This window comes from Temnothorax longispinosus, chromosome 3, assembly GCF_030848805.1.
Source record: "Temnothorax longispinosus isolate EJ_2023e chromosome 3, Tlon_JGU_v1, whole genome shotgun sequence".
Classification (NCBI taxonomy): domain Eukaryota; kingdom Metazoa; phylum Arthropoda; class Insecta; order Hymenoptera; family Formicidae; genus Temnothorax; species Temnothorax longispinosus.
The window spans coordinates 8,409,391-8,422,844 of record NC_092360.1 but is presented as its reverse complement, the minus strand read 5'-3'; the positions used below and the strand labels follow the sequence as shown (position 1 = coordinate 8,422,844).

The window sequence follows — 13,454 nt, the reverse complement described above, 5'->3', positions numbered from 1 at the left end:
CCAATTTATCTTTCATTTCCAATCCGAAACACGTAATATGATTATCATTTATTTTCTTCTTAAAGAGTACGAATTGATAGCGTAAACAATTTTTAACTCAGCTATTCTTAACGTAATGAATAAACAGATATAAATATTTTGACAGATTGAGGTCTATAATGAATAAATTGTAAATTTGAATTCCAAATGCTAGCTCGAATTTTCAAGAAAGGGGAAATTTAACGTTTCTTTCTTTAGATCAAAAGATATATGTTTTTGTTGAAATAGAGAATAAACTCTTTTTAATTACTATATTTGTTTAATTTTTTTACATCTGACATTTTCTGATTAAAAGAAACATATGTAGTTTAATTATCTTTAAAGGAATTTTTGGGATCGCTGACTACGAAAATGGGATAAACACATAAAAATTTCAAATGGCGAATTTAATATGACAGATGCAAAGAATAAAATATTCGCAAATACCAATGAAATTGTGTATTACGAGGTTTTTCACTGAATAAGAAAATGATATCGAAATATAAAAAATTCAAAATAGCGAATGCAAAAATCAATTTTTTAAATTCTAATGAGAATTTGTATTGAAACAATTTTTAGGATTATAAAATATTCAATTTATTAAAAAAATAAAAATTATGACGAAACATATATTGATAAGAATTGTACAGTAATGTCTAAAAGTTTTCGGTCTAATATATCCGCAAGTCTTTGAAATATTAAAGATGCGAAAGTTGTATGTGTATCTTATAGCAAATATGATGAAAAATTTATATTATTAGAAGCGTTAAAATTTGAGTAATCGCCATACGAAGTGACACTGTGTATCATATCATATATATTTCATGATTAATCCGAAAACTTTTGGATCTTATTACTCAAATAATTTTTTATACATTTTATAACAAGTATTTATTACAATATTCTTTGTAAATGTTTAAACAATACTCTTTAAAATGAGTGTTTATTTGATTTTAATGACTTTATATTTATTAGACATATATTTTTTTTAGATATTTTAGAACATACATGTCGTACTGAACATGAAATAGTTAAATAGATTACAAAATAAATAGATAGTGTCGGATAATTTACAAGCCAGGTTTTCCTTTCCTAATAAATAAAAATTTTCTAATAATAAAAAAAGAACATCTTTTTTTGGCGGATTCCTCCCCTATTTTGCGGCAAAAAAAAACACGCACGAAAATGCAAAATGCATATAGGTGAATGTTATTTCTGCATACATATAGGCGAATAACGACTATAAATGTGCGCGTGATCGCAAAATCTACTTGAGGCTCGTAAAGCGTTTTCCATGTCCCGCGAGTGTGTTTGCGAGCCCGACGGCGTTATAATCCACACGAACGCGCACGTCGTTATACGCGAATACGCATTGTCGTGCATACATCTGTGCAGGTCTACGAGATGCGTACATTACCGCGGTTTGCGAGTATGGACATACACAGGTCGTCTGCGTTTACGATTGCATTTCTCCGCGTTGTTCTTGCGCACCTATGCAAGTGGAGTGTACTCTCACGAGACGGTCGTAACATCGTCGTTTCGTTTCTCTGTTTTTTTTTTACTGGGAAAAACGTGCGCGAACAGTACAGCTGAACGGAGCAAACGCGACGCGATTACAAAACCAGACCTTCAAATGCCACCCCGTTTGGAGAATTAACTACCGTTTCGAATAGTTATATGTACGATTGTCAGATAATAGTCGTGAATCGTGATATTTACTTAAATAAGTAATATTGTATTTATATTAAAATACATGGATAATAATTAACTAAAGACTCTTGAAATTGAAAGACATTGACATAATAATTAACTAAAGACATTAAATTTAACAACAAGGAAAAAATGACAACTTTGATTCAAGATTTGTCAGCAAAAAATTACATTGTCTTTGTGTCCATTCAATCTTAAGATGCTCAAAGAGTGCGAGTCAGAGAGAGCAAAATTATTTAATTTATCTGTTACCACTTTGCTGACGTCAAAATAGAGCTGAAATGTGTGATTTATAACTTTGTATTAAATTGTTAATTAAATGTAACGTTAATTCACGCACAACTAATCACATTTCACTCACAAAATTCACTTTTTCCTTGTTACTTGTTAGTATTTATATTAATTGTAATACAGATTAGATAAATTTTTTGTGCTCAATTATCGATAATATTTTCGAAATATTTGTACGGTTTAGTATATTGTAAAATACTATTATAAAATCGAGTAAAATGTACGCACGACATGTACCTATGCCATTAAAATTTATTAAATCACAGAAATGTATGAAATAATCAATAAATTGTAAATACATAAATGTATAAGTCGGAAACAATTTTTCATCGCGTTAGCAGATATTTCGCGCAAAATTTTAATACCGTGAAAGTTAAATCACTATAAAAGGACAACGCTCCGTATAGTAAAAGTTTTATCGTAGGGTCTTTGCCAATTACATGTTATAACATTTTTAATACACGTATATAAATTTTAGCGTATCGTTGATACTAGTATTTCAAGATTACTCTGATATGTCAGGGATTAAATTAGACTAAACACGGAATATCGGGTCCCATCATTATTGACATTTTTTCTCGCAGGCAACTTTAGTCCTTCGTCCCGCGGCTATGATCTTTCCGGCTAGTCTTGAATCCAATTTCCCGGGACTGTCTTTCAATATACGCAGCCGGAAGGACCCCCCCTGGCTCAGTTTCAAAATTAAAATTACTGGCGACGTTACGTCACGCGTTAGGAACGGGATGGTTGGGAGCTCGTAAAACGGTAATAAAACGACGCGCGAACGGAATAAATAATATAACGGCGGGCGAGCCGAATCCGTCGGCGACTCTATCGTAATGACGAAATATCGACAAGTATTCACGTCTCGTCGTACGAGCGGAAGTGTTTGTCGTCTCTACATATTCAGCGCTAATTCGTCGTTGAAAAAATGAAATTTCCTCAATCAACGCAGATGGATAAATTACAGAATTTGCAGTATAACAAATACATTCTGTACCGTAAGTCAGTGATTTGATAGATGATGTGAAAAAATTTATAATGGCGGAGAATTATATTGCTTTTTTGTCTCCGTTAATCTTACAATTATTATAACAATGCAATTTCCGATAATATTTCAATACAGATTGAAGATTGGACATTATATTGTATTGAAAAATATTCAGTTATCTCTAGCCTCTTGAATGTGTTCTCATATAATGAGAGATAAAATATCGCAAACTTTTGAGACGCGAAAGAATTGAACATTAAAAAGAATTTATATAACAATATTCTTCCGGCACATTTATCCATTCACACACACATACATTCTGCGTTATCGGGATGCTTACAATTAGCGAAATGTACATCTCAGGCCGCGCTTTGTGACTCCAATATTAATGGTGATTCGCAGCGTTGCACGCAGATTCAGAGGCTCAACGTTTTACTTTGAAATTGCAAATAAGTGGAGAACGATTCGGACGACGGCTGGTATATCTGGGTTCGTATCGTATATATTCCAGCCTATGTGTTGGTCTTTATAATGACGGCAACACTTTATGCGCTGCCGTACGGCAAAGGGTTAAATATGCGCAAAGCGAAATATACACGGCACGCTCACACGGGCACGGATAATGGGAAAACTACGAAGCGGAATTACCGAGCTGTCCTGTTACGTGAGCAAACTATCCACGGTTGTCTCCCTTCCTTTGATATCTGCCCTCGGAGCGAAATATTTCCCGCTTTTCCTCTTCTCATCGTGTCCTTTCGGATTCCTTTGTTTTCGCTTCGTTTATCGACTATCGTCCGAATCGCGATATTAGTCCTAAATCTCGTAGAAGTAACGAAAAGTCATATTAAAGTGAAAAAAAATACAATGAAACTACAATAGATCGTAAATGGAAAATCCATTTAAATTAATTCGTAAAATAAAAGTAAATTATTTTCGGACTTATATAATAATAATTTATACAATGATATATCATTGTATGACATAGTGTACATAAGTTTGACATTACATACATTCGATTCAGTTTGCTGTTAATCTAACTTTAAGCCTACCGCTATACCTATAAAGACAATAAGCATTGTAACGTGTGGAAATTTAGTTTAGTGCGATAAGTTTCCCATTTGGGCGACGATTTTAGGACACGCTTCTCCTGTATTTCCAGGATGCTCAGGAAATCCAGACGCGAAGCGATTATACGACGATCTCTTGTCGAATTACAACAAGCTGGTTCGTCCAGTGGTCAACGTCACAGACGCCCTCACCGTTAAAATAAAGCTCAAGCTTTCGCAGCTCATCGATGTGGTAAGCAATTGTATCCTCACGATCATATTGCTCGTACAACAATGTGAGAACCAAGCAAACAAAAATTACGAATTTAAATATTAATATTAGATATTTTTGTACGTTAATATTTTGATGTCAAATTTCGAAGCTAACTATTGTTAATGCCATTATCCGAAGGCGAATTTTAACGCGTACTTTATATTCCGTAATGATAAAAATTGTTATAGCAGATCCCGTTGACGCGTACATATACATAGTCCGTTTTTTAATCATCTCGGAAGAGCTTGAGATAAATTAGCTCATAAAGGAATGTTGCGATATATTTTCAGAGCAGGGGGGAGAGCGATGTATTCTCACAAAATTATTCTCTTGCAGAATTTGAAGAATCAGATCATGACGACGAACCTCTGGGTCGAGCAGGTAATATATCCTAAAAGATTACGTAACGTAGGAATTAAAGAAGAGGTAAATCGGGGAATTTTTAATGAGATATTTATTAAGTAATACTGAACGATGTTAGAGTAACATTCGTGACGAATCGTAACAATTTCCGATTACGTAAGGCCGCTTCGAGGTCCGCTGAAACTTGCATTGTTGGCCGCCGTCCACGTGGAAAGTAAATGTTCGGCCTGTCGATGACACGTTTTAGCACGTGTCTACATATTCAGGCGCGCGCGCGCGCGCGGATTTTCGTACGCATGCAGAAACGAAGATCGGACAGAAGCTTCCGCCCGGAGAAGCCAGAAAATAACTCCGGTGAACCGTGCAACCCACTTTCAAATGCTGGATTACGTAAGATAGATAGATTTGCCCCATGTGCGCGACCGTTTTTCCGTTTTCTAGGATATATAGCGGGTACGAAATAGATTCGTGCAATAAATACGCGCGACTCGCGACGGAAAATCGGGCCATTAAGAAGCAGATACCTCATAACACGATTACAGGGTGTTGCTTGATAAATCTTCTAAACACACTTAAGGCTCTTGTTGTGAGATCAACGAGAATAAAAATACATTTATATGTGTTTTATAATATCCGTTATATATTGATTCCTCCGGTTGTAGTATCTTTAAAGAAACTGTATTTTTTTCTCGGTACGTCGGGATTTATCTTGACTTTGCATAACTTTTTTGTACGCGCATTGTAGATTTTATTATCGTATTTCTCTTGTCAGATATTTGTACATATAAAGTTTTAATTATTGTTATTCCATCGTTGCAAACAATCAAAAAATAAAATGGAATGGTTGACGAGGTCGGTAATAGAAATCAAATCAGAATAAATTGAAATTTATATCAAAGTATTGAGATTGAAACGCTCCAATTTTATTACAAATTTCGATTTATCCTGACTTTATTTCAGGTCCTCATGAACTGCACATATGCATTAGCACTTACATGCCTCATTCGTTTCATTATTAAGTCTTTGTTCGCAAATTGTTAAAAATAAATTAAAATTAAATTAGGAAGGAAAGAAGTAGCATAATTATGTTCGTCGATCTTTGTTTTATTGATAAACTAAATTCTATACATATATAGATGATTAAATTTCACAAATTGGAAATCCACGTATCTCTATATTTGGCAATTTCTATCAGTTCATTATTCGTATCGTTCGTGGAAATCCCGTTGGTATAATATGAAAAGACACCAAATATTAATGTTACACGGTAAACCAGACATATCGTCGTCAATGCTCGCGCATACAGTTCGGAGAGTTACGGACGAGCGTCATGCCACCCGAAAGTTCGGGATGTCCACCGCATCACGCATCAATGTTATCGCAAAGTTCGCGTACGAAAATGTTAATTTCGCCGCGATTCATCGACAAGATTAATCGGGTCGTATTGTTGGTGGCAAGTTGGCCGAAAATATCCGCGTTGTGAATAAATTGTCTGGCGGCGATTTTTCAAATTAAACTTTTTAAACTAAACTTTGTAATAATTGTAATTTCTGTAATATATTATTGACTTGTGGCAACGTTATCCCCACTGATCTGCGGTGGTAAATTTAATAAAACGTGTCGTGCCATGTTTGTTACAGTATATATATTTTAATTGCGTTAAAATCAGAATCGCAATTAACATACATTTAATTACTACGTAAAATCGAAATCGCAATTATGCGCATACATTTAATTACTACGAAAAAATGACGCGTTAGAGTCCAATGGAGGATCAATAGAAAATTTAACATATTGCGAACAAACATTTGATCCATTCTGTGGTTAAATTTAATTCCCTGCTTTAAAGCGTGTCGGAGTAGCAAATGGATTATGTGGATTACGCTATTTCGCGATGAATATTTAATAAATTACCTCGCAGAGTGCGCACCGCTCGCTATTTAACTAACCGTTACCTTTGGTTCGGTTAAACACAGCCAAATTTCGCAGAATATAGTCATGTTCAACTGTATGCCGGCATAATATTCTATCTGGCAAATATAGCGATGCGTAAACGAAGAGAGACTTCGGCTCCGAGCTAATATTCAACATGCCCCTACGCATAAAGGCTGTGTCCACGCCCGAAGGAAGCGCATTTCCGGCGCTCCATCGTTCTTGGACGTTCCGTTGACATAAGTAGAAAATTGGCAGTAATCAAATAATCAAAGCAATCGTGTATTTATTAAGGCTAATTTAGCTTTTATGTTTAATTAGTTTACTCAGAAATTTTACAAAGCGACCGCAATAAATGGAAAAAGATATTCATTGGTTTCTTAAATTCTTTCAGAATATGTTTTCAACAAAAAAGACGCCGATAGTTTTTGAATAATAGGTTGAAAATATAATTCTTGTTTAAATAATCTTTGTTAATTGTAAAAAAAGTTAAGAGCAATGTTACACTTGAATGGATTATTTATTTTAACAGGATTTTAATTTAAAGCATAATTGCAGAAATGTAAGATACTCTAATTTTAAAAACTTCCAAGAGCGATGACTATCTCAGCACTTTTATCGAGAAAAAATTGACTTCAAATTTATCTTCAAAAATTCACTGCAAAAGTTTTGATCCATTTATCTTAAGATATTCTTTATAAAAGTTGAATATCGTCGACAAAGATTACTTATTCTTGAATACGCAGTGCGTCACTTATACAATATTAATCTTACACATTTTTTAGTCTTATTACGAAATTCTGAGAGAAAAAACACAAGCTTCGTATTATTTATGGAATCGAATAGATCACCGGCATAGAAATTTTTCAATAAAACGCGCAATTTTAAGCGAGAATGAATGAATGAACAAGAAGAAGAAGAAGTTCGTTGCACCGCATGCAAATCTGCGCGTTTCAGCCTTACAACTCTCAATGAGGAAAGTTGCAAAATATTGCCTCTGTGCACGGTTTGTCCCCGTGAAGTAGCTTCAGCGTCATCTCTCGATCCTTTGTCGCTAGACCAATTTTAAATCCATGAATTAGCGATAGATAAATTCATTGAATACTCGCGGCGAAAAGTGTGTGCACCGCGTTCATGTGCAACGAAGAAACATAAAACACGCGAATAGTTTTATGGTATTTTGTTCAATGCGATAATACATCATTTCCTTTCTATTCCGAACGACGATTTTTCACAATGATTTATTCAATCATCGATATTTACGACATTGTTCTGGCATGCAAAAATATGAGTTTGTTCCCGACGGGAACGAAAAAGAGAATATAATATAAAAGAAAAGTTTTGTTCGAAAAACTACATCACTTCCTACGCAACGCAAAGTTATAATAATAATAGCATGACATAATGTCAAGTTATACTTGTCAATTTAAGAGATTAGGCCACTGTAAAGAGTCGAAAAAACAGACTAATTTTAAGATGCTCTTTTTGAATTAGAAAGAATTGTGAGCATTTAGATATTTTATTATTAAAAATTTATATTATTAATTATAATTATTATATAATATTTTATAGAGCAAAATAAAAAATATCAAAGTTACTTACCTATCTTGTGTAAATGACATTTTTAGAAAATAATGAAATAGTGGCTTTAATTGAACTTAGACTAATAATCTGGAAAATTAAAAAGTCAAAATTTTTTCTTATTTTTTACATTGAGCTATTTGTTGTTTACTTATAGAAAAAATTGAGATTTGTTGAAATAACAAAATAGCATGCTTTTAACTTGTGGGACTTTTCACAAGTTGTTAAAACAAAAGAAAAAGATGACCATATTATCTCGTCAAAAAAGACTAAATTTTATCGAAAAAACCGTTACATTTAGGTAGAGAATGTGTATCTGAGAATATGCGTATTGAATCTGAAAGAATTGTTTTAATTATCAGGGACACCATTCACACCATTTTGTAAATTTGAAACAGTTTTGAGGAAAACGTTACTTATCAATCTAATTGCATCAATTAATCTAATAACTGACTTTCTAATTGCAATATCTAATGTATACCAATCACTAACAGCGGAACATATAATAATTACATTCGCTCCAAGATGGAAATCGTATAGAATCGATTCTATTGCATCTGCGTTCAATCAAAAGCAGAGCAATCAATACTGCGTCGGAGAAGATGACCAGCGCGATTTCCTGTGATCAACGAATAAATAACTGAAGAAAAAGTCCATCATGACCTCACGTATGAACGTATTGGTTCACGGATATAATTATTATTGTTATCAGTTATTCTTGTTCCAAGATTTCCGCATTTCCGCATTAGACTCGAGCATTAAAGTAACAGACATTATGAAAGACGTTATTTTTGACGGACATCATTATCCCAGTTATATACGACCGTTAATCTATTGAAAATTCGCACAATAGACAAGACGGATGAAATGCGGTTTTCGTATGTAACATATTGAAAGTGCAAAAAAAGGAATATATATCCAACAAACAATTCGAAATTTTGCAATAGTACAATTTATTCGTTGCATTCTCATCTTCATTAATAACATTCTTCAATTTCTATTAATAATTCGAAATATTCAATCTAAAAATTTCATAAGTTTTTTGAGGAAAGTAAGAAAATTACTACATGAATAGTTTGGTGTAGTAATGTGCTAGACCAATTTATATCCGTAACTAAATTTGACGAACGTGACAGCATGTGATTGTTCGTATTTATCTCGATTATTTATTTATCTTAAATATTTACTTCAATTAGAAACGAGAATATCACGTATCACGAATGATCGACATTTCGGGCGCAACATTTCGGGAGTTTATCCGGAATTGTGGCAACGATAATACACTGCTCTCGAAAAATACGCTCGCAAACTCCGACAGTGACGATGCTGTGTGCTGCGAATTGCATTCAGTTTGGAGAAGAACGCCAGTAATAGGAAAAAGATTGTATTCGAGGTTCTATTAAGAAAACGCGACAAAAGAATACGTTATTTTTCAAATTTCTATAATACAGTGGCTTAATCCCTCGAAAGACGTAAAGCAACATGATAAGTAAAAGTGACAAAATGACAAGAAGGGTAGTATATACGATAACGTTACGTCGATTCTTTGTTCGCAGGCATGGTATGATTACAAATTAAAATGGGATCCGAAGGAGTACGGTGGAGTGGAAATGCTGCATGTGCCGTCAGATCACATATGGAGGCCCGATATAGTTTTATACAACAAGTAAGATCGATCGTTAACGACGATTAGATTTGCCACCTTTCCGTTCTTTTTTTTTAATATACACACACCGTTAGTGTAAAATATTATTGATTTGAATAAATTACTGATTAAAAGACGCGGTAATCTCGCGCTTACAATATAAAATGTGTCAGATAAAAGCACGTGGGGCAATTATTCTCATCACTTTAAGATAAAAAACTTTTTATATGTTTATTAAGAAACACATTGAAGATTAAAATTATTAAGTATGGTAGAACTTATCTTTTCAAAAATAAATCAGCTGTCTTCTGAAGAATAAAAGAATATGTTGAGTGACAAATTATACAAAATGTTCAAAAAGATTGAGACTAAAATAGAGTATGTTAAATTTGTTAAGTAGATTGTAAAAATTTCTATGCAACCATGTCTAAAAATGCTTTAGTAAAGACTTATCAATGATTCAATGGTAAAACTATTCTTATACAACTGCTAAACGACTCGTTGCCTCAGAAAAATAATTGTCATTTATATTTATAGTTATCTTGATCTCTGTACCGTTTTATTTATTCAGGATCGCAAGAATCTGTATTGTTTATATTTATTTAAGATTAGAAGACAGTACAACGTTGAATAAATAAAAAAGGTCAGGAGGGGTTATGAAACTCATGAGAACAGTTTCGCCCCTGAATCATTGATCTCTTATAATTCTTTGATAAAGCATTGTTGTATACCTATGGACGTTCATATTACCTTCTTTTATCTATAGTTTAGATATCAATTTGACGTCTTTCGATATCAATTTGATCCCAATATTTTTTGTACAGCATATACCGCAAACCCGTAAAAAAAGTTATTATATGTTACTCTGTACCGGAATGATATAAGGCTTTCAAACAAAACATAATTTGGACACAATTACTTGTATATATTTTTTAATGAGATTATTTTCTTCCGCGAAATATGGGAATATAAAAGAATTTACGTTTAACACAGCGCCGACGGTAACTTCGAGGTGACGCTGGCGACGAAGGCGACCCTCAACTACACGGGTAGGGTCGAATGGAAGCCGCCGGCGATTTATAAGTCTTCCTGCGAGATCGACGTCGAATATTTTCCCTTCGACGAGCAGACGTGCGTGATGAAATTCGGCTCGTGGACTTACGACGGCTTCCAGGTGAGAATCGCCTATACTTATCTCGCGGATGTTTCGGAAATTTCTTTCCTCTAACGTTTCCTTCTCCAAACACGTGACCGATCGATTTAATAGTCGCAGGAAAGCCATTTGCCTCTATTCGTGAGTTAAAAAGAGAGTTGACAATTACATACGTAAAAAGGCAAACATATACATATATAGAAAGACATTGTATTGTTTTGTTTGCCCCTACGTAGAAGTGTACAGCTGCCAAGGATATTTATATATATCATATTTCTCCAATCATTTTTCTTCTTCACGAATCAAAAGTCTGAAATAATTAGAACTTTTCCTTTTGCGAGATGCGTTATTCCTAGATAACGAATGTAATCCATCTCGAGGACTCAAAGAATTCAATTCCTGTTGATGTAACAGGAAGATCTCGCAAGGCTCTTGTTAGAGCAATCATAAATATTCTGAGAGCGACTTTCGTGGCATGTTACGACGAGAGGAGTATTATTGTCCCCGGTCGTTAGACACCGCGCGGTGAAAGATCGTATATATAGCTTGTTATCTTATTTTCTCGAGTAAAATGTCGCTTGTTAGAAGTGCAATCGAGTATAAATGGCGGCTGGACGGAATTGAACTTGAACTAAAAGAGATGAAAGGTGAGACGAATTGACTGACCTAATTATTAGGTATTTAATGTTATTTGAAGAGCACGCGCTCTCGTTTTATATAATATAATAATACAATCTATCTCTGCTTATACTAAGGCTTTTACAGATTGTAATTAGTTGTTCTGATTTAACTTTAAATATTTCGTTGATATAGTACGTGTGGACTTTCTCATGATGATAGAAAAAGATCGGGCATAAGTATCGATTGATTGGACGTTAAGCAGCGCGATATCAACAATGCATTGTAAAATTTAGTAATTTACTGTTAAGGTCGATCTTAGACACATCGACGAGGTCCGAGGCAGCAATGTCGTCGACATCGGCGTCGATCTGTCGGAGTTTTATACTTCCGTCGAGTGGGATATACTAGAAGTCCCTGCTGTGAGGTACATATACACGCTTTAATAATTTTGTAAACCTCTCTCAGATCAATAATTTGTGTTTGGTTTCCTATACGGAATGATTTTCTGCGAATCCAACGATTTCATTTAACAAATTGGAAAGATATTTATGACGACGTAGACTGACTTTTCCCGTACTTCGAGCGATTTAATTAAGCATTAATAATAACTTTATTAATAATCAGCATTAATGTAGATAACTTCAATTTTTATTTCAAATCGAAGGAAGGTTGCGAAAATATGCATGAGACGCTTTTAATACTATTATAATCGATCGTTGAGCGAAGTACGTGAATGTGCAAATTGCAGAAACGAAAAGTTTTACACGTGTTGTGACGAGCCTTACCTCGACATCACTTTCAACATCACCATGAGACGGAAGACTCTATTCTACACCGTTAACCTCATAATACCCTGCATGGGGATATCATTCCTCACGGTGTTGGTGTTTTACTTGCCAAGCGACAGTGGAGAGAAGGTAATTAATTCATATTTTTTTCATTTTATTTTATGTGCTGTGTGAGCCAGTAATACGCCTTAGGTATATAATATTTATTTCGGCTCATCTTTTTCCTTGTATTGAGAAAATTGTTCGTCTTATTCCTTCAGGCCTAAAATTTCATAGAAATTAGATATTTTGTTCCAGAAACGAGGCTAAAATATAGTTTCGGAAACGCAAGACTTTTATGTTTTGTAGATTAAATCAGAGTAAAAAATATAGAAAATAGAATGTAATCGTTTGAGTTTCGTTTTTATATACTTCTGAATATTTTAGGAGAATAATTAGAAGTGAATCTCCATATATATACTCGAAAATTTTATCAAATTAAATCAGATTGAAACTTTAATCTAGTAAGCGATTAATTAAAAATTCAAAGCTTTTTTTTATTAGAAATTTAATTTTCTGTCGATATGTTATGTAACAGAATTTTACAACAGAAAAAAATTAAAATTTGAATTGAATTATAATAACATGATTAGTTTACGATTAGATTAAATGAGAAAATATAAAATTGCGCTATTGCAGCCTGATATATTTAATCTCTTCGCAAATATTACAAGTGTGTGTGTTTTTAAAGAAGTTTAGATATTTAATCACAGATAAAAATTAGTCAGGGACAAAAATTAATTTTTAAAGCGCAAAGATTTTATTCGATTAGATAAGATTAGAATGATACAATTCGTGATTAGATTAGATCAAGATAAAACTTGCTCCGTAGTTTTTAATACATTCGATTTTTTCTCAATATATATTATGTGTTTAAAGACTTTTAGATATTTCTTAGGGACGCAAAGCAGAGATTAATCCTCCATTAAATTGAAATAACTCGCGACCGACCTTATCAGAATAGAACGGTATAGTTCGCGCGCCACTACAATTTTATTCACG

The 13,454-nt window shown here is 33.6% G+C and overlaps 1 protein-coding gene across 5 annotated transcripts in view; it reads left to right on the top strand.

Annotated features, from left to right (window-relative positions):
• Nachra3 (nicotinic acetylcholine receptor alpha3 subunit) overlaps positions 1-13,454 on the top strand; it is an 81,010-nt gene that overhangs the window by 60,299 nt on the left and 7,257 nt on the right. For all 5 annotated transcript variants that reach the window (XM_071773982.1, XM_071773987.1, XM_071773981.1 and 2 more), the window contains exons 4-9: positions 4,170-4,309; positions 4,667-4,711; positions 9,763-9,872; positions 10,845-11,025; positions 11,934-12,049; positions 12,374-12,542. In XM_071773982.1, the coding sequence (XP_071630083.1) occupies positions 4,170-4,309; positions 4,667-4,711; positions 9,763-9,872; positions 10,845-11,025; positions 11,934-12,049; positions 12,374-12,542 (761 nt within the window). The remainder of the gene's footprint in view (positions 1-4,169; positions 4,310-4,666; positions 4,712-9,762; positions 9,873-10,844; positions 11,026-11,933; positions 12,050-12,373; positions 12,543-13,454) is intronic.